This window comes from Neopsephotus bourkii, unplaced genomic scaffold, assembly GCF_033783945.1.
Source record: "Neopsephotus bourkii isolate Nb327-2 ecotype Australia unplaced genomic scaffold, CSIRO-AGI_Nbou_v1 NB_1362, whole genome shotgun sequence".
Taxonomy (NCBI): Eukaryota; Metazoa; Chordata; class Aves; order Psittaciformes; family Psittacidae; genus Neopsephotus; species Neopsephotus bourkii.
Window position 1 is genome coordinate 16420 of NW_026901841.1, and position 20659 is coordinate 37078.

At 54.8% G+C, this 20659-nt stretch overlaps 4 protein-coding genes across 5 annotated transcripts; 3 read left to right on the forward strand and 1 right to left on the reverse strand.

Moving 5' to 3' along the window:
* Window positions 1-238: 238 nt before the first annotated feature.
* SELENOW (selenoprotein W) lies at window positions 239-3402 on the forward strand. 2 transcript variants are annotated; one of them, XM_061366865.1, is made up of 5 exons: window positions 239-329; window positions 926-950; window positions 1051-1104; window positions 1868-1939; window positions 3160-3402. In XM_061366865.1, the coding sequence occupies exons 1-5, from the start codon at window positions 295-297 to the stop codon at window positions 3238-3240; spliced, it is 267 nt and encodes an 88-aa protein (XP_061222849.1). In that variant the 5' UTR covers window positions 239-294; the 3' UTR covers window positions 3241-3402. The 2 variants fall into 2 exon arrangements, with proteins under 2 accessions (XP_061222849.1, XP_061222848.1); XM_061366864.1 differs by having other exon boundaries at window positions 243-329; window positions 1865-1939.
* A 1156-nt stretch (window positions 3403-4558) lies between these two features.
* LOC133219510 (histone H3.3A) lies at window positions 4559-6205 on the forward strand. The gene is made up of 3 exons (XM_061366863.1): window positions 4559-4712; window positions 4786-4939; window positions 6040-6205. Exons 1-3 carry the CDS (start codon window positions 4585-4587, stop codon window positions 6166-6168), a joined length of 411 nt encoding a protein of 136 aa, XP_061222847.1. The 5' UTR covers window positions 4559-4584; the 3' UTR covers window positions 6169-6205.
* Window positions 6206-7573: 1368 nt separating this feature from the next.
* LOC133219513 (distal membrane-arm assembly complex protein 2-like) lies at window positions 7574-10253 on the forward strand. The gene is made up of 6 exons (XM_061366867.1): window positions 7574-7591; window positions 7718-7827; window positions 8531-8611; window positions 8703-8836; window positions 9867-10029; window positions 10112-10253. Exons 1-6 carry the CDS (start codon window positions 7574-7576, stop codon window positions 10251-10253), a joined length of 648 nt encoding a protein of 215 aa, XP_061222851.1.
* Window positions 10254-11770: 1517 nt separating this feature from the next.
* On the reverse strand, window positions 11771-20478 carry LOC133219514 (2-oxoisovalerate dehydrogenase subunit alpha, mitochondrial-like). Its single transcript, XM_061366868.1, has 9 exons — window positions 20413-20478; window positions 20104-20256; window positions 18329-18415; window positions 17361-17469; window positions 17125-17286; window positions 15901-16107; window positions 14911-15052; window positions 13997-14168; window positions 11771-11990 (listed from the first exon to the last, which is right to left on the reverse strand). The coding sequence occupies exons 1-9, from the start codon at window positions 20476-20478 to the stop codon at window positions 11772-11774; spliced, it is 1317 nt and encodes a 438-aa protein (XP_061222852.1). The 3' UTR covers window position 11771.
* Between the last annotated feature and the right edge of the window lie 181 nt (window positions 20479-20659).

The window sequence follows — 20659 nt, forward strand, 5'->3', positions numbered from 1 at the left end:
GTTATACTGGGATCAGTCACTGGTTACACTGCATCAATCACTGGTTATAATGGGATCAATCACTGGTTACACTGGAATCAATCACTGGTTACACTGGGTCAATCACTGGTTATAATGGGATCAGTCACTGGGTATACTGGGATCAATCACTGGTTATAATGGGTCAATCACTGGTTACACTGGGATCAATAACTGGTTATAATGGGATCAATCAGTGCTCCCACTTGCGCAGGGGGCGGAGCGTAGGGCCAGCCTAAGGGGCGGGGCTTATACCGCGCATGCGCAGTCGCAGCCATGGCCGCGCCGCTCCGCGTCTCCGTTGTCTACTGGTACCGGGGGGGGGGCTTTTAATGAGGGGGGGCCCCATTGATCTCTATGGGGGACACTGTTGGGGGGGGCATTGATCTCTATGGGGGTCACTGTTGGGGGGAGGGCATTGATCTCTATGGGGGTCACTGTTGGGGGGGCCCCATTGATCTCTATGGGGGTCACTGTTGGGGGGAGGGCATTGATCTCTATGGGGGTCACTGTTGGGGGGGCCCCATTGATCTCTATGGGGGTCACTGTTGGGGGGGCCCATTGATCTCTATGGGGGTCACTGTGTTTGGGGGTCCCCATTGCTCTCTATGGGGGTCACTGTTGGGGGGGCCCATTGATCTCTATGGGGGTCACTGTTGGGGGGGGCCCATTGATCTCTATGGGGTTCACTGTTGGGGGGGGCCCATTGATCTCTATGGGGGTCACTGTTGGGGGGGCCCATTGATCTCTATGGGGGTCACTGTTGGGGGGGCCCATTGATCTCTATGGGGGTCACTGTGTTGGGGGGGCCCACTGATCTCTATGGGGGTCACTGTTGGGGGGATCCCTATTTTGGGGGGGGGGCTCCCTTTGCAGCCCCCCCCCCTCACTGATGCTCCCCCCATAGCGGTGCCTGAGGCTACAAACCCAAGGTGAGCCCTAAGTGCCCCCCCCATTGCCCCCCCTATATCCAACATTGGGGTGACCCCCCCCATATCCAACATTGGGGTGACCCCCCCCCATCATTCCCAGTTCCAGCAGCTGAAGCAGGAGCTGGAGCGGCGCTTCCCGGGAGTGCTGGAAGTGGTGAGGGGGGGTCACACATTGGGGGGGTCACATTGGGGCCATGATGGGGGTCACACTGGGGATATGATGGGGGGGTCACTTTGGGGTGATTGGGGTCATATTGGGGTGATGATGGGGGGGTCACATTGGGGGGTTCACATTGGGGTGATGAGGGTCACATTGGGGTGATTGGGGTGATGATGGGGGTCGCACATTGGGGGTCACATTGGGGTGATGATGGGGGCTACACATTGGGGTCACACTGGGGTGATGGGGGTCACATTGGGGTGATGATGGGTGTCACATTGGGGTGATGATGGGGGTCACACTGGGGTGATGATGGGGTCACATTGGGGTGATGATGGGGGGGTCACTTTGGGGTGATTGGGGTCACATGGGTGTGATGGAGGTCACATTGGGGTGATGGGGGTCACACTGGTGTGACGATGGGGTCACATTGGGGTGATGATGGGGGGATCCCATTGGGGTGATTGGGGTCACACTGGGTGATGATGATGGGGTCACATTGGGGTGACTGTTGGTCACACATTGGGAGGTCACATTGGGGTGATGGGGGTCAAATTGGGGTGATGGGGGGTCACTTTGGGGTGATTGGGGTCACATTGGGGGTGATGATGGGGGGCTCACATGGGTGTGACGGGGGTCACACTGGGGTGATGATGGGGGGGTCACACACATTGGGGTGATGGGAGGGTCACACTGGGGTGACGATGGGGGGGGGTCACACACATTGGGGTGACCTGACCCCCCCCAACCACAGCAGGGGCAGGGCACAAAGGAGGTGACAGGATGGTTCGAGGTGACGGTGGGGGGGCGCCTGGTGCACTCTAAGAAGGTGGGTGCCCCCCTCCCTGGTCCTTGGGACCACCCCATGGTGGGACCCCCCCTTCACCCCCTTTCCCCTCCCCTTTCCCATTCATTTCCTGTTCTTCCCACCCCTTCCTTTCCATTCCCCCCCCCTTTTCCTTCCATTCCCACTGTTTTCCTGCCATATTCCCCCCTTCCCTACCATTTCCCCCCCTTTTCCTTCCCATTTCCTCTTTTCCCACCCCGTCCCTATCACTTTCCCCCTTCCCACCCTTTTGCCCTCCTCTTCCCAATGATGCTCCTCTCCTTCCTTCCATTCCCATCTCTTCCCTTCTTCTTTCCCCCTTCCCTCCTAGTCCCACCTCTTCCCTTCCACTTCCCCCCATTCCCCTTCCATTTCCCCTTTTCCCTTCCATTTTCCCTTATTCCCATCTTTTCCCTTCTATTTCCCCCTATTCCCACCTTTCCCCTTCCGTTTTCCCACCTTTTCCCTTCCATTTCCCCCTATTCCCACCTTTTCCTTTCCATTTCCCCCTCTTCCCACCTTTTCCCTTCCAATTTCCCCCTAATCCCACTTTTCCCCTTCCATTTCCTTCTCTTCCCACCTTTTCCCTTCCATTTCCCCCTAATCCCACTTTTCCCCTTCCATTTCCTTCTCTTCCCACCTTTTCCCTTCCATTTCCCCCTAATCCCACTTTTCCCCTTCCATTTCCTTCTCTTCCCACCTTTTCCCTTGCAATTTCCCCCTCTTCCCACCTTTTCCCTTCCATTTACCCCCAATCCCACTTTTCCCCTTCTATTTCCTTCTCTTCCCACCTTTTCCCTTCCAATTTCCCCTATTTCCACCTTTTCCTTTCCATTTCCCCCTCTTCCCACCTTTTCCCTTCCAATTTCCCCTATTCCCACCTTTTGCATTCCATTTTCCCAATTCCCACTTTTTCCCTTCCATTCCCCCCTATTCCCATCTTTTCCCTTCCATTTCCCCATTTCCCTTTTCCCTTCCACTTTCTCACCTTTTCCCTTCCATTTCCCCCCTATTCCCACCCATTTCCCCATTTTCTCTTCCATTTTCCTCCTATTTCCACTTTTTCTCTTCCATTTGCCCTCTATTCCCGCCTTTTCCCTTCCATTTCCCCCCTATTCCCACCCATTTCCCTTCCATTTCCCCCCTATTCCCACCCATTTCCCCCTCCATTTCCCCCTTTTCCCTTCCATTCCCGCCCCATTCCCAATCCCATTCCCCTTCAGGCCGGCGCCGGCTTCGTGGACTCGGAGGCCAAGCTCCAGCGCATCCTCAACGCCATCAGCGCCCTCCTGCCCCCCATGTAACCCCCCCCTCCTCCAGCATTCCCTATGGCATTCCCTATGGCATTCCCTATGGCATTCCCAACCCCATTCCCACTCCCGCAGCGCTCCATGACGGGAACAGCCAAAAGCAATGGGTTGATCCCCGATGCACGCGTGGCACCAGTGGGATGCATCCCTCATCCCTATTCCCACTCCTTTATCCCTGTTTTCGCTGCCCATGAACAACACCGGGATAAATCCACCGGGATTTAAGGCTTTCTACACCCATCCCTCTCCTCCAAGCCCCCCATTCGTGTCTATGGAATTCCCATTGCTTCATGGAATAAATGCATGGAAAACTGACCGGGAATGGGCTTCAGGTGATGGAGTCTGTGCTGACTGGAGCCATTAAAACGGTACCGGAGGGATTAAACCGGTACTGGAGGCATTAAACCGGATACCGGGGGCATTAAACCGGTAACGGAGGCATTAAACACGGTACGGGGGGCATTAAACCTGGTACTAGAGGCATTAAACCCGGTACCAAGGGTATTAAACCGGTACCGGAGGCATTAAACCCGGTACCGGCGGCATTAAACCGGTACCAGAGGGATTAAACCCGGTACCGGAGGAGTTAAAACAGGTACCGGGGGCATTAAACCGGTACCAGAGGCATTAAACCTTGTACTGGAGGCACTAAACCCAGTACCAGAGGGATTAAAACCGATACAGAGGCATTAAACGGGTTACTGAACGCATTAAACACGGTACCGGAGCCCTGAACGCCTCCATCCCCGTTACCGACCCCGCACCAAGATGGCGCCCGTCCCGCCTCACCTCAGCCACCCTTCCGCCGCGGTGCATGACGGGTAACGCGCGGCCGCCATTTTGTGGCGGGAAGGCAGCGGGAGCAGCGGAATCGCCAACGCGGGGCCTTCCCCCTTTTCCCCCTCCCCCCTTTTGTTTTCCCCGCCCCCAACAACGGCACCGGCGCCGCCGCCCGCCGGGCTCGGAGGTAACGGAACTGCAGGGCCGCGGCCGCCATCCGGTAACGGCGGCTCCGGGAGGGGTTTTGGTTGGGGAGGCCTCGGCGGTGGGGTCATCTGAGGAGACGCTTCCCTTTAATCCCGCCTTCCGTCTGCAGCCGGGCGCTGATTGGCTGCGCTTGACGTCAGTCCAACGCGGCGTGCACAGTCATTGGTTGCAGTGGTGGAAGGGGGGGGTGTTTTGAAGCGGCGCGGAGGATGCTGGGAGTTGTAGTCCGTGAGGCGCTGAGGGAAGCGGCGGGGCCTGCTCCGCGGTGAGGCCCCGCTGTCCCGGTTCCCCTTCGGGGCCGACCCCGGTTCGCTCCGTTCCCCCCACCCCGGCAGGCTCTGAGCTCCCGCTATGGCTCGTACGAAGCAGACAGCGCGGAAATCCACCGGTGGGAAGGCACCGAGGAAGCAGCTGGCCACTAAGGCGGCCCGGAAGAGCGCTCCGTCTACGGGAGGGGTGAAGAAGCCGCATCGCTACCGGTACAGGAGCTAGGCCTCGGGGTTAGGCCTCGGCCTCGCGTTACCCGGTGTAACCGCCGTTCCCCTCCCGTAGACCGGGCACGGTGGCGCTACGGGAGATCCGGCGGTACCAGAAGTCCACGGAGCTGCTCATCCGGAAGCTGCCGTTCCAGCGCCTGGTGCGGGAGATCGCGCAAGACTTCAAGACCGATCTGCGCTTCCAGAGCGCCGCCATCGGAGCGCTGCAGGTCCGGGACCACCCCCCCCACCCCCCCCCCCCCATTGCCCCTTTAACCCCCTCCCATTGCCCTTTTAACCCCCCATTGCCCCTTTAACCCCCTCCCATTGCCCTTTTAACCCCCCATTGCCCCTTTAATCCCCCTCATTGCCCCTTTAACAGCCCTCCCATTGTGCCTTTAACAGCCCCCATTGCCCCTTTAATCCCCTCCCATTGCCCCTTTAACTGCACCCTGTTGCCCCTTTAACTCCCCCCATTGCCCCATTAACCCCCAAATTGCACCTTTAACCCCCCCATTCCCCCTTTAACAACCCCCATTGCCCCTTTAACACCTCCCCCATTGCCCTTTTAACGCTCCCCCATTGCCCCTTTTAAGCCCCCCATTGCCCCTTTTAAGCCCCCCATTGCCCCTTTTAAGCCCCCCATTGCCCCTTTAGCGCCCCCCCATTGCCCTTTTAGCGCCCCTCATTGCCCATTTGACCCCCCCCATTGCACCTTTAACATCTCCCATTGCCCTTTAACACCCCCATTGTGCCTTTAAAACCCCCCCCATTGCCCCTTTATTGGACCTGTCCTGACCGCATATACCTTATTTTAACCCCCCCCCATTGTCTTTTTTACCCCCAACCCATTGCCCCTTTAACCCCCCATTGCCCCTTTAACCCCCCCATTACCATTCCCCCCTCTCAATATCAATTCCCCCTTTCCTTCCCCTTTAACCCCTTTCCATTCCCATTTAACACATTCATATTCCCATTCAACCCCTTCCCATTCCCACTTAACCCAATTAACCCCTTCCCAATTAACCCCTTCCCATTTAACCCCTTTCCCTTCCCATTTTTCCCCTTCCTATTTAACCACTTTCCATTCCCATTTAACCCATTCCTATTCCCATTTAACCCCTTTCCATTCCCCTTTAACCCCTTTCCCTTTAACCTCTTCCTCTTCCCCTTTAACCCATTCCTATTCCCATTCAACCCCTTTCCATTCCCACTTAACCCCTTTCCATTCCCATTTAACCCCTTCCCATTTAACCCCTTTCCCTTCCCCTTTAACTCCTTCCCATTCCCCCCTCCTTCATCCCATTGACTCCGTCCCCATTCCCAACAGGAAGCCAGCGAAGCCTATCTGGTGGGGCTCTTTGAGGACACCAACCTCTGCGCCATCCATGCCAAGAGGGTCACCATCATGCCCAAGGACATCCAGCTGGCCCGGCGCATCCGTGGGGAGCGGGCTTAAGGCAGGAGATTCCAGCTGGGATTTGGGATACACGGGGGGGGGGGGTAATGGGATGGGGTGGGAAGAGCGTTCCCATCAAGAACACCCCGATCCCAAGGGATTTCGGGATGGATTTTGGGTTTCTTTCCCCGTTTTTGTACACTTTTTGAGTTCCCTCCGGACCCAGGTTTGGAATTCCCGCGTTTTCTACACGATCCCGATGGATTTTGGGGTGTTGGGGGGGGGAGGTTGGGATTTGGGGCTGATTCCTGCTTATTTTTCCCTGTGGTCTTCCTGGCTTTGTAGCAGCGGTAGAATAAAGGGAACCCAGGCACATTCCCTGGATGAATCCCAGCTCCATGTTATTCCTTATGGAATATGGGGGGGGGGGGGGGTCCAAAGCTGAATCACCCCCTGGCATTGGAGGGGTTTAATGCATAGGTATAGGGCCTTTATCCATAAATATAGGGGGATATCCATAAGGGTTTTATCCATAATATAAGGGGATATCCATAATATAAGGGTTTTATCCATAAATATAGGGCCTTTATCCATAAATATAGGGGGATATCCATCATATAAGGGGTTTAATCTGTAAATATAGGGAATAACCCATAAATACAGGGATTTAATCCATAAATATAGGGATTTAATCCATAAATATAGGGGGTGATCCATGAAAATAGGGGCTTTATCCGTAAATATAGGGGGATATCCATAATATAAGGGTTTTATCCATAAATATGGGGATTTAATAATATAAGGGTTTTATCCATGAATATAGGGGCTTTATTCATAAATACAGGGGGATATCCATAATATAAGGGTTTTATCCATAATATAGGGCTTTAATCCATAAATAAAGGGGGTTTAGCCATAATAGAAAGTTTTAATCCATAATAATATAAGGTTTTAATCCGTAATAAGGTTTTAATCCATAATAATATAAGGGTTTAATCCATAGATACAGAGGGGTTATCCATAATACAGGATTTTAATCCATAAATACAGGTGCGTTATCCATTATATAGGGTTGATGCCCAAGGGGGTTATTCCATAGGGGGGGTCCCTCCACATAGAGGGGTCTATGGGGGGGTTCCATAGGGGGGTTCCTGCCCCCCCCACCCCGGCACAGATGGATCTGGGATCAGGGTTAATCCATATTTAAGGCACTAATAAAGGGATAAGGGGGGGAATGGAGCCTGTAACATGGGGGGGAACACAATCCCAATGCGTTCCAATGCGTCCCAGTGCATCCCAATACACCCCAATGCATCCCAGTGTATTCCAATGCGTTCCAATGCATCCCAGTGCATCCCAATGCCCCCTGCTGCCCAACTCCCGCACTTGGCCACGCCCCCAGGAGGCGTGGCTTCCCCGCTGGCGTCTACACCAGACCACGTGGTTATCACATGGCACATCCAACATGGCTGCGCCCAGGGCGGTAAGTTACGGCCGTACCCTTGCGGACGTCCTATTTCCCCCCGTTATTTCCCTCCCATTTCCGGCCCCCTCCCCGTTATTTCCGGGTCGTTCCCCCCCTATTTCCGCCCCACTTCCGTGCCCGCAGGGCCCCGCGCACCGGCTCCTGCAGGGCCTCAGCCGCTGGTTCTATGACGTGGAAGCGGCGCTGAATTGGGCCGAGCGCCTGCGGCGGCTGCGGCTGCACCGAATCAATGCGTGCGTGGGGCGGGACCCACACTTGGGGGGCGGGACCTCACTTATGGGGCGGGAAGTTACTTAGGGGACGGGACCCACACTTATGGGGTGGGACTGCATTTATGGGGCGGGATGCACACTTAGGGGGCGGGACCTCGCTTATGGGGTGGGGACCACACTTGGGGGGTGGGATCTTGCTTATGAGGCAGGACCCACACTTAGGGGGCAGGAGCGCACTTATGGGGTGGGGACCACACATGGGGGGTGGGACCGCGCTTATGGGGCCAGACCCACACTTATGGGATGGGATCTCGCTTATGGAGCCTGACCCACACTTTGGGGCGGGACCTCGCTTATGGGGCCAGACCCACACTTATGGGGCAGGATCTCGCTTATGTGTCGGGGGGGTGTTCACTTATGGGGAAGGACCCCCACTTACGGGGTGCGGGGTGAGCAGTGGATTGGAAAGCACCAATGGGTGGGGTGGGATGTGGGGAGAGTTTCATCCATGTATGTGGGGCAGAGCCATAGGGGTTGTGTCCAGCCCCACATACATGGGGCAGAGCCATAGGAGTTGGATGCAGCCCTATACACGCGGGGCAGACCCATAGGGGCTACATCCAGCCCCATACATATGGGAAAAACCCATAGCGGCTGCACCCAGCCCCATACACGTGGGGCAGACCCATAGGGGCTGCACCCAGCCCCACATTCCCCCCTATAGGAGCCACGTGTACCTAAGGGATACCTATGGACCCGACATGGCTGCTGCTGCCTTCACCCTGTCCTTAGGGGGGGGTGTCAGGTGAGGCCCTGCCCCACACTTGGGGGGGGAAAGGGGTTTCCGTGTGCCCCATAAGTGTGGGGCTGGCCCTGACTCCGCTCCCGCCCCATAGATACGAGGGGCAGGAGGAGTGGCTGCGGCCCCATGGGCCCTGGCAGGCCAAGGTCCTGGAGCTCCGCAGCGCCCCCGTGCGGGGCCTGGACCTCAGCGCCTGCCCGGTCACCTACAGCGGGCTCGACAACGTGGGTGAGAGCACGGGGTGCCCTACAGGACCCCCACAGACCCCTATGCAGCCCTATAGGACCCCTATATAGCCCTATAGACCCCTATAGGACCCCCATAGCCCCCTATGGGACCCCTATACAGCCCTACAGGACCCCCATAGCCCCCTATGAGACCCCTATACAGCCCTACAGGACCCCCATAGCCCCTGTGGGACCCCTATATAGCCCTATAGAACCCCTATTGCCCCCTATGAGACCCCTATATAGCCCTGTAGGACCGCATAGCACCCTATCAACTCCTATGGGACCTCTATATACCCCTATGGGAACCCTTTCTAGCCCTATAAATCCTCCATAGTCCCCTATGAGACCCCTATATAGGCCTATAGGACCCCCATAGACCCCTATGAGACCCCTATATAGCCCTATAGGAGCCCATAGATGCCTATGGAACCCCTGTATAGCCCTATAGGACCCCACTGCCCCCTATGAGACCCCTATAGGACCCCATAATCCTCTATGAGACCCCTATATAGCACTATAGACACCTATGAGACCCCTATATAGCCCTATAGGACCCCATAGACCCCTATATAGCACTATAGACCCCTATGAGACACCTATATAGCCCTATAGGACCCCATAGACCCCTATATAGCACTATAGACCCCTATGAGACCCCTATATAGCCCTATAGGACTCCCATAGACCCCTATGAGACCTCTATATAGCACTATAGACCCCTATGAGACCACTGTATTGCCCTATAGACCCCCATAGACCCCTATGGGACCCCTATATAGCCCTATAGGACCCCGATAGACTCCTATGAGACCCCTATATAGCCCTAGAGGACCCCCATAGACCCCTATGAGACCCGTATATAGCCCTATAAAACCCCCATAGACTCCTGTAGGACACCTATATAGCCCTAGAGGACCCCCATAGGCCCCTATGAGACCCCTATCTAGCCCTATAGAACCCCATAGATCCCTATGAGACCCCTATAGGACCCCATACACCCCTATGGGACCCCCTATACCCCCCCCCAGTGCCTCTCTCCGGCTTGGAGCTCCTGGACCTCAGCGCCTGCCCCCACGTGGACGACTGGGCCCTGGCGCGCCTGCACTCGCTCGGCCCCTCCCTGCGCGCGCTCTCGCTCTCGCGATGCCCCCGCGTGACCGAGCGCGGCTTGGCCACGCTGCATCACTTCCGGTACGTACCAAGATGGAGGACTACATAGGGGGGGGGAAGAAGAAGAGGGATCCCTATGGGAATGGCTTCCGTTATCCCATAGGGAATTGCGGTACCTGGATGTGACCGGTCTCGCCGTGTCCAGCCCGGGCCTGGTGCGGATCCTGCTGGAGGAGATGCTCCCGGGATGCCGCATTGTGGGGATGGAGCTGGAAACACCCCCCCCATCTCCCGGTACAACATAAACGGGTCCTGGATCCCCCCCATTAAAGGCATGGATTTGGGGTGTTCATTGGGAGCTATTGGGGGGGGGGATTCCCTATAGGAAGGGATGGGATTGTGGGGGATTCCCTCTTCCCACCGTATTCCAGGTCCCAAAGGGGTTATTCCAAACGTTTGGGGGTTAATACCCCCTTTTTTGGCCTCAAATCCCTATTTTTACAATTAATTCCCCGGTTTTATGCCATTATTCCCCCTTTTTTTGCCATTAGTTCCCCATTTTTTGCCATTATTCCCTGTTTTTTGTGACTATTTCCCCATGTTTTGCCGTTCATTCCCCCCTTTTTGCCACTATTCCCCATTTTTTTGCCATTATTCCCTTTTTTGCAACTGTTCCCTATTTTTTTTGCCATTAATTCCCCCTTTTTGCCAATATTTCCACTTTTTTGCCATTATTTCCCCATTTTTGTTATTATTCCCCATTTTTTGCCATTCCCCATTTTTTGCCACTCTACCCAGTTTTTTTGCAAGTAATTCCAATTTTTTGCCATTATTCGCCATTTTCTGCTATTCATTCCCCATTTTTTGCCATTATTCCCCCTATTTTGGCCTCCATTTCCCCTTTCTGGTGCCAATTTCCACTTTCTGGCATCAATTCCTGCTTTTTGGGGTCAATTCCGCCTTTTTTTGGGGGTGTTAATTTCCTCTGTTTTGGTAAAATTCCTCCTTTTCTGGTATAAATCCCCCTATTTTTAGTGTCAATCCCCTTTTTTCCTATAATCCCTCTTTTTGCAACGAATTTCTGCTTTTTCGGTGACAATTCCCGCTTTTTTTACCTCAATTCCCCTTTCTTTGGTGTAAATTCCCCCTTTTTGGGTAAAATCCCTCCTTTCTGGGTAGAAATCCCCCTTTTTTAGCGTTTATTCCACCCTTTTTCTCCTTAATTCCCCCTTTATTTTTGCCATCATTCCCCCTTTTTTGGCCTAATTTTCCCCTTTTTTGTGTTAATCCCCTCTTTTTTGGTGTAAAATTCCTCCACTTTTGGTAAAAATTCCCCTTTTTTGCCCTCACTCCACCCCTTTTGCTGAGAATTCCCCTTTCTCTGGGTAAAACTCCTCCATTTTTCATACAAATCCCCGTTTTTTAGCCTCATTCCTCTCTTTTTGCTGTTAATTCCCCCTTTTTGGGGTGTAAAATTCTTCTATTTTTGGTACAACCCCCCCTTTTTTTGGTGTTCATCCCCCCTTTTTCCGCATCAATCCCCCTTTTCCACCATTATCCCGCAATTTATTGCCCTTAACCCCCTTTTCCCTTCCCTACTACTGCGCTGCAAGGGGGAGGGGGAACCTTTTGTGTCCATTGATAGCATTGGGGAACCCCCCCCCCCTTTGTGCTACACTTGGTTTGTCCCACCCACCTCCATTGCGCAGCGCTGGGCGAGCCCATTGCGGCTCCATAGGGGGGGGTTTAGGACCCTGTTTCAGGGGATTCCCCCCTATTGGGCATCGCTGGGCGAGCCCATTTATGGGGGGGTGTGGGTGTGTTCAGGGCTGTATTTGGGGGGTCTCCGGTTCGTCTATGGGGGGGTCCCCCCCGCTCTCGAAGAGCTCCATGGGGTAGTGCTGACCGTAGCGGCGGAGGTGCTGCTGGAGCGCCCCCCGCTGGCGCTGCAGGTGAAGCGGCAGCTCCCGGTACACGTCCGAGAAGAGGAGCTGCGGGGCCGGCTTGGGCAAGCGCTCGGCGGCGGTGAACGATTCCAGGACCTGCGGGATCGGAAAGGGTCGGAAGGGGTCGGAAACGGTCGGATGGGGGGGGTCGGTAGGGATCGGAAACGTTCGGATGCGGGCGGTAGAGAGGAATCGGAAACGTTCGGATGGGGAGGGGGTAGGAAGGGATCGGAAACGTTCGGAAGGAGTCGGAAACGTTCGGATGGGGGGGGTCGGTAGGGATCGGAAAGGGTCGGAAGGGGTCGGAAACGTTCGGATGGGGGGAGGAAAGGATCGGAAACGTTCGGAAGGAGTCGGAAAGGTTCGGATGGGGGGGTCGGAAGGCATCGGAAACGTTCGGAAGCAGTCGGAAACGTTCGGATGGGGGGGGTCGGTAGGGATCGGAAAGGGTCGGAAGGAGTCGGAAACGTTCGGATGGGGGGGGTAGGAAAGGATCGGAAACGTTCGGAAGGAGTCGGAAAGGTTCGGATGGGGGGGTCGGAAGGCATCGGAAACGTTCGGAATCAGTCGGAAACGTTCGGATGGGGGGGCGGTCGGTAGGGATCGGAAACGTTCGGAAGGAGTCGGTAACGTTCGGATGGGGGGGTGGTAGGGATTGGAAACGTTCGGGTAGGGGGCGGTCGGAAGGGATCGGAAAGGTTCGGCTAGGGGGTGGGTCTGAAGGGATCAGAAACGTTCGGAGGTGATCGGAAAGGTTCGGGAGCGATCGGGTGCGGGGGGGGGACGGACAGGAAAGGGCCGGAAACGTTCTGATGGGTGCGAAGGGATTGGAAGCTCCATGGGCTCCAATCCCAGTGGTTCCGATCTGGATCCCACTGATCCCGCCCCACATCTCAGGATTCCCCATTCCCATCCTTTCCCATCCCATTCCTGCTCCATTCCCACCATTTCCCATCCCCATTCCCGACCCATTTCCATCCTTTTTCAACCCATTTGATTGCAATTTCCACCCTATTCCCACCCCCATCCCTTTCCCACCCCATTTGATCCGAATTTCTACCCCATTCTCACCTTTTCCTACCCCATTCCCATCCCTTTTCCATCCCATTCTCATCCCCATTCCCACCCTTTTCCACCCCATTTGATCCCAATTTCCACCCCATTCCTGCCGCATTCCCATCCCCACCCATTCCTACCCCTTCCCCATCCCGTTTCCCATCCCCATTCCCACCCCATTCCTACCCTTTCCCACCCCATTTGATCCCAATTTCCACCCCATTCCCACCCCCATTCCCACCCCATTTGATCCCAATTTCCACCCCATCCCCATTCCCACCCCTTTCTCACACCATTCCTGACCCATTCCCGTCCTTTCCCAACCCATTCCCACCCCATTCTCACGCATTCCCATCCCTTTCAATCCAAATTTCCACCCCATTCCTGCTGCATTCCCATCCCCACCCATTCCCACCCCTTTCCCATCCCCATTCCAACCCCATTTGATCCCAATTTCCACCGTATTCCTGCTGCATTCCCATCCCCATCCATTCCTACCACTTTCCCATCCCATTCCTACCCTTTCCCACCCCATTTGATCCCAATTTCCACCTCATCCACATTCCCACCCCTTTCTCACGTTATTCCCGATTCCCATCCCCATTCCCACCCATTCCCGACCCATTCCCATCCCCATTCCCATCCCCATCCCATCCCCATTCCCATCCCCATTCCCTCCCCATTCCCATCCCCATTCCCACCCCATTCCCACCCCATTCCCATCCCCATTCCCATCCCCATCCCATCCCCATTCCCATCCCCATCCCTTCCCCATTCCCATCCCCATTCCCACCCCATTCCCACCCCATTCCCACCCCATTCCCATCCCCATCCCCACCCCATTCCCTGCTCCCATTCCCATCCCCATTCCCACCCCATTCCCATCCCCATTCCCACCCCATTCCCACCCCATTCCCATCCCATTCCCACCCCATTCCCACCCCATCCCCATCCCCATTCCCACCCCATTTCCCACCCCATCCCCACCCCATTTCCATCCCCATCCCCATCCCCATCCCCATCCCCACCCCATCCCCATCCGTTACCATCTTGCGGGAGCTCTTCCGCCAGCTCTTCTCCTGCTCCTCGTCCCACCAGCCCTTGCGGAGCAGGAAGTGCCGCAGGCGGGAGATGGGGTGATCCTGCTTATCCCAGTAGTTGACCTCGTCCACCGAGCGGTAGGCGGAGCTGTCGTCGCTCGTGCTGTGGTGCCCGATCCTGGCGACGGGAATGGCGTGGGGAATGGGGGGGAATGGGGGGGAATGGGGGGAATGGGGGGGAATGGGGGGAAATGGGGGGATTGGGGGGGAATGGGGGGATTGGGGTGGGAAGAGGGGGGTTTGGGGTGGGAAGAGCAAGAATTGGGTCAGGAAAAGCTGAATTTGGGGTGGGAAGAGGGGGATTTGGGTCTGGGAAATCCAGATCTGAGTCAGGAAAAGCTGAATTTGGGGTGGGAAGAGGGGGATTTGGTGTGGGAAGAGAGGGAATTGGGTCAGGAATAGTGGGATTCGGGTCTGGGAAATCCAGATCTGAGTCAGGAAGAGTGGGATTTGGGGTGGGAAGAGAGGGAATTATGGTAGGAAGAGGTTTGGGGTGGGAAGAGGGGGATTTGGGTCTGGAAAATGTGGATTTGGGGTGGGAAGAGCAGAATTTGGGGTGGGAAGAGCGAGATTTGGGATGGGAAGAGGGGGATTTGGGGTGGGAAGAGGGGGATTTGGGGTGGGAATGGGGGGAATTATGGTGGGAAGAGGTTTGGGGTAGGAAGAGGGGGATTTGGGTCTGGGAAATCCAGATCTGAGTCAGGAGGAAGGGGATTTGGGGTGGGAAGAGCAGGAATTATGGTGGGAAGAGGGGGATTTGGGTCTGGAAAATGTGGATTTGGGGTAGGAAGAGGGGGATTTGGGGTGGGAAGAGCAGGATACGGGTTGGGAAGCCCTGGGAATGCCACCCCATGGGATACCTGTAGGTCATGGCCTCGATGAGCACGGGCCGGTTCTCGGCCACGGCGCGGCGCCGCGCTTCCCGCGTCGCCTTGTAGACGGCAAAGACGTCGTTGCCGTCCACACGGATGGAGAGCAGCCCATAGCCGGGCCCACGCGCCGCTGTGGGAGGAGACTGGGAATGGGGACTGGGATATGGATACAGCCCCAGTCTGGGGACTGCAGCCATCCCTATGCTGTGTTATGGGTACCGCATCCATCCCTGTGCCGTGTTCTGGGTACCGCATCCATCCCTGTGCCGTGTTCTGGGTACCGCATCCATCCCTGTGCCGTGTTCTGGGTACCGCATCCATCCCTGTGCCGTGTTCTGGGTACCACATCCCTCTCTTTACCGCATCCTACCTACTGCATCCCTCCTGTTACCGTATCCTGGGTACCACATCTCTCTCTTTACCGCATCCCTCCCATTACCATGTCCTGGGTACCACATCCTTCTCTTTACTGCATCCCTGCCGTTACCATGTTCTGGGTACCACATCCCTCTCTTCACCGCATCCCTCCTGTAACCATGTCCTGGGTACCACATCCCTCTCTTTACCGCATCCTAGGTACCGCATCCCTCCCATTACCATGTTGTGGGTACCACATCCTTCTCTTTACCGCATCCTAGCTTCCGCATCCCTCCTGTTACCATGTCCTGGCTACCACATCCCTCTCTTTACCACATCCTACCTACTGCATCCCTCCCATTACCATGTCCTGGGTACCACATCCCTCTCTTTAGGGCATCCCTGCCGTTACCGTGTTCTGGGTACCACATCCCTCTCTTTACCACATCCTAGCTACCGCATCCCTCCCGTTACCATGTCCTGGGTACCACATCCCTCTCTTTACTCCATCCCTCCTGTTACCATGTCCTGGTTACCACATCCTAGGTACCACATCCCTCCCATTACCATGCCCTGGCTACCACATCCCCCTCTTTACCACCCCCCCCGTGTGTTCCCTACCGATGCCGTCGCCGCGGTACTGCTCCGCCGTGGGGGTGGAGATGGCGTAGCCGTTGTTCCTGCAGAAGAACACGATGGGGCACTCCAGGGTGGCGGCGAAGTTGAAGCCGGCGTGGGCATCGCCCTCGCTGGCCGCCCCCTCGCCGAAGTAGCAGATGACGGCGCGGTTGGCGTCCGCCCGCTTGATGGCGTAGGCGGCACCCACGGCTGCGGGGGGGAGAGAGAGGGGTTGGGGTTGGTGGGGATGGGGTGAATGGGGTTGGGGTAACTGGGGTTGGGGTAAATGGGGTTGGGGTGACTGGGGTTAGGGTGGCTGGGGTTGGGGTAACTGGGGTTGGGGTAACTGGGGTTGGGGTAAATGGGGTTGGGGTGACTGGGGTTGGGGTGACTGGGGTTGGGGTAATTGGGATTGGGGTAAATGGGGTTGGGGTGACTGGGATTGGGGTAAATGGGGTTGGGGTGACTGGGATTGGGGTGACTGGGGTTGGGATAACTGGGATTGGGGTAATTGGGATAACTGGGAAGGGATAACGCCAGGAAAAGGGGGAAAGGGCTAAAGGAAGGGATAATGTCGGGAAAAGGGATAAAGAATGGGATAAAAGAAGGGATAATGCCAGGAAAAAGGATAAAGGAAGGGATAACACCAGGAAAAGGAGGAAAGGGGTGAAGGAAGGGATAAAGAATGGGATAAAAGAAGGGATAATCCCAGGAAGAAGGATAAAGGAAGGGATAACGCCAGGAAAAGGGGGAAAGGGCTGAAGAAAGGGATAAAGGATGGCATAAAGGAAGGGATAACGCCGGGAAAAGAGATAAAGAATGGGATAAAAGAAGGAATAATGGCAGGAAAAGGGATAAAGAATGGGATAAAAGAAGAGATGATTCCAGGAAAAGGGATAAAGAAAGGGATAATGCCAAAAAAAGGGGGAAAGGGATAAAGGATGGGATAAAGGAAGGGATAACGCCGGGAAAAGGGGGAAAGGAAGGGACAACACCAGGAAAAGGAGGAAAGGGCTGAAGGAAGGGATAAAGGATGGGATAAAGGAAGGGATAACACCAGGAAAAGGGCTGAAGGAAGGGATAAAGGATGGGATAAAGGAAGGGATAACGCCAGGAAAAGGGCTCAAGGAAGGGATAAAGGATGGGATAAAGGAAGGGATAACGCCAGGACAAGGGCTCAAGGAAGGGATAAAGGATGGGCTCAAGGAATGCATCCCCACGCAGCACCTTGAGGGATCTGGGTGGCCAAAGGCGACGAGATGGTGACAAAGTGCCGCTCGCGGCACCCGTAGTGCACCGGCATCTGCCGCCCTTTACCGGGGTCCTTGCTGTTCCCATAGCACTGAGCCATGAACAGGTCCAAGGGGTACCCCCGGTACATGAGGACACCTGCAAAGAGAGGGGGAAATGAAGGGGGGAACCCCTAAAATGAGCCCAAAAAGGGGGTACCCCCCCCCATGTACCTGCCTCTCGGTACTGGCCGAAGACCAGGTCGGTGTCGTCGAGCGCGGCCGCGCTGCCCACGTGGGTGCCTTCCTCGCCGTAGTTGGTCATGTAGAAGGAGATGCGGCCCTGGGATAGGGGGGAAGGGGGGGTTTGGGGGGGAAATGGGGGATTTTGGGGGGGGAAAAGGGGATTTTGGGGGAGGAAAGGGGATTTGGGGAGGAAAAGGGGGATTTGGGGGGGAAGAGGGATTGGGGAGAAATGGGGATTTGGAGGAGGAAAGGGGATTTAAGGGGGATTTTTGGGGGGAAAAGGGGATTTTGGGGTGGAAAAGGGTTAGGGTTAAGGTTAGATTTGGGGGGAGGAAGGGGATATTGGAAGGGAAAAGGGGGATTTGAGGGGGAAAGGGGGGGTTGGGGAGAAAAGGGGTATTTGGGGGGGAAAAGGGGTATTTGGGGGGGAAAAGGGGGATTTGGGGGGGGAAGGGGGATTTGGACGGGGAAAAGGGGATTTGGTTGGAAAAAGGGGGGATTTGGGGATGAAAAGGGGGATTTTGAGGGGGAAAATGGGGATTTGGGGGGGGAAATGAGGATTTTGGGGGGGAAAAGGGGGATTTTGGGGGGAAAAGGGGGATTTTGGGGGGGAAAAGGGGTATTTGAGGGGGGAAAGGGGATATGGGAAGAGAAAAGGGGGATTTGGCGGCGGAAATGGGGATTTTAGGGGGGGAAGGGGGATTTGGGGAGTAGAAAGGGGGATTTTTTTGGGGAAATGGGGATTTAGGGGGGAAAAGGGGTATTTGGGGGCGAATGGGGATTGCGGGGGAAATGGGGATTTGGAGGCAGAAAGGGGGATTTAAGGGGGATTTGGGGTGGGGAAAGGGGGATTTGGGGGTGAAGTAGGGGATTTTGGGGGGGGGGAAAGGAGGATTTGGGGTCCCCCCCCTTGGGATGGGGCCCTTTGCGTGTCCGTGCTCATGCGTGTGCCCTACCTGGCGCTGGGACTCGTAGAGGATGCGGTCCATGGTGTTGAGCAGGGTCATGGTCTTGTAGAGCTTCAGCACCAGCTCCTTGGGCAGCTTGGGGGGGGTCATACATGTTGTTAGCATGTTTTGGAGGTCATACATGTTGATAACATGGGTTTGGGGGGTCATACATGTTGATAGCATGGGTTTGGGGGGTCATACATGTTGATAGCATGGGTTTGGGGGGTCATACATGTTGATAGCAGGGGTTGGGGGGGTCATACATGTTGATAGCAGGGGTTTGGGGGGTCATACATGTTGATAGCATGGGTTTGGGGGGTCATACATGTTGATAGCATGGGTTTGGGGGGTCATACATGTTGATAGCATGGGTTTGGGGGGTCATACATGTTGATAGCATGGGTTTGGGGGTCATACATGTTGATAGCATGGGTTTGGGGGGTCATACATGTTGATAGCATGGGTTTGGAGGGTCATACATGTTGATAGCATGGGTTTGGGGGGTCATACATGTTGATAGCATGGGTTTGGGGGGTCATACCTGTTGATAACATGGGTTTGGGGGGTCATACATGTTGATAGCATGGGTTTGGGGGGTCATACATGTTGATAGCATGGGTTTGGGGGAGTCATACATGTTGAAAACATGTAATTGAACACTCATACATGTTGATAACATGCATTTGGAAAACATACATGCTACTAACATGTATTTGGGAAGTCATACATGTTAATGACATAAGTTTTGGGGGTCATGCATGTTGGTAACACGTCTTTGAAGGGCCATACATGCCCATAACATGTATTTGGGAAGCCATACATGTTGATAGCGTGTACTTAGGGGCTCACACATGGGAATGCCATGGGTTTGGGGGATGACCCCTATGGATAACACGGCTTTTGGGTGCTGCATCCCCGCCTGTGCCATGTTCCAAGTATCTGGGGGTCATACATGCTAATAACATGTAGTTGGGATATCATACATGATAACATACCTTTTAGGGGGTCATACATACTAATAACACGTAACTGGGATACCCTGTGTGTTAGTAACATACATTTTGGGTGCCATTCATGCTAACAACATGTAGTTGGAAGATCGCACATGCTAATAACATATGTTTTGGGGGCCATACATTTTAATACACCGTATTTGGTGGGTCATACCTGCTAATAACATGCTCTGGAGATCATACATGTTAATAACATGTAGTTGGGACATCATATATGCTAATAACATGTTTGGGGGGTCATACAAGCTAATAACATGCTTTGGGGGTCGTACATGTTAATAACATGTAATTGGGTGATGAAATGTGTTAATAACATGTGTTTTGGGGGTCATACATGTCAGTACTGTGTAGTTAAAAGACTATACATGCCAATGATAAGTTTTGGGAATTGTATGTTAATAACATGTAGTTGAAAAATAATACATTAATAACATGTTTTGGGGGTTATACATGCTAATAACATGTAATTGGGAGTCGATACATGTTAACAACATGTGTTTTGGGGGTTGTACATGTTAATAACATGTAGTTGAAAGATAGCACGTTAATAACCCATGTTTTGGGGGTCATATGTGCTAATAACGTAGTTGGGAAATCATACATGCTAATAATGTATGTTTTGGGGGTCATACATGCTAATAACATGTAGCTAGAAGACCACACATGTTAATAACATACATCTGGGGGGGTCATACATGTCGATAACGTGTATTTGGAGGGCCTCATCCCTATAGATAACAGGGCCCGCGGCCGGGCCCGGGGCCTGACCTGGGGGTCCTCGCTCTGGCGCAGGATGTGGCCCTGCCGGTCCATGACGCGGTACACGGGGATACCGGAGATGACGTTGGGCTGAATGAACTCCAGGCGCTCCGCGAACTCCGCCGAGGCCCCCGGGAACTGCGGCTTCTCCTCAGGGAATTCCTACGGGAACAACGGACGGGATGGAGGAGGCCCCAAACCCCCTCAGAACCCGCTCAAAACCAGCCCAAAAGCAGCGGATATACCGCTATCGGGACATGGGCTATCGCGATATGGAGCTATCCGGACGGGGGCGATCGCGATATGGGGCTCACTCACCGCGGTGCCGAAGCCGCAGCCCCGCGCCCTCAGGAGGCGCGTCCGCAGCAACCTCAGCGCCGCCATCTTGCCTTCGTGGGCGTGGCCACCGGAAGGGGGCGGGAAGGCTTAACCAATAGGAGAGCGCGCTGCTCTCTGCCAATGGGAGGGGGCCGTGTTGACAGAGGCCAAGATGGCGGCGACCAGCGGATGTTGTTTGCGGCCCTTCTCCTGCGAGATGGGGCTCCTGTCGCGACCCGACGGCTCC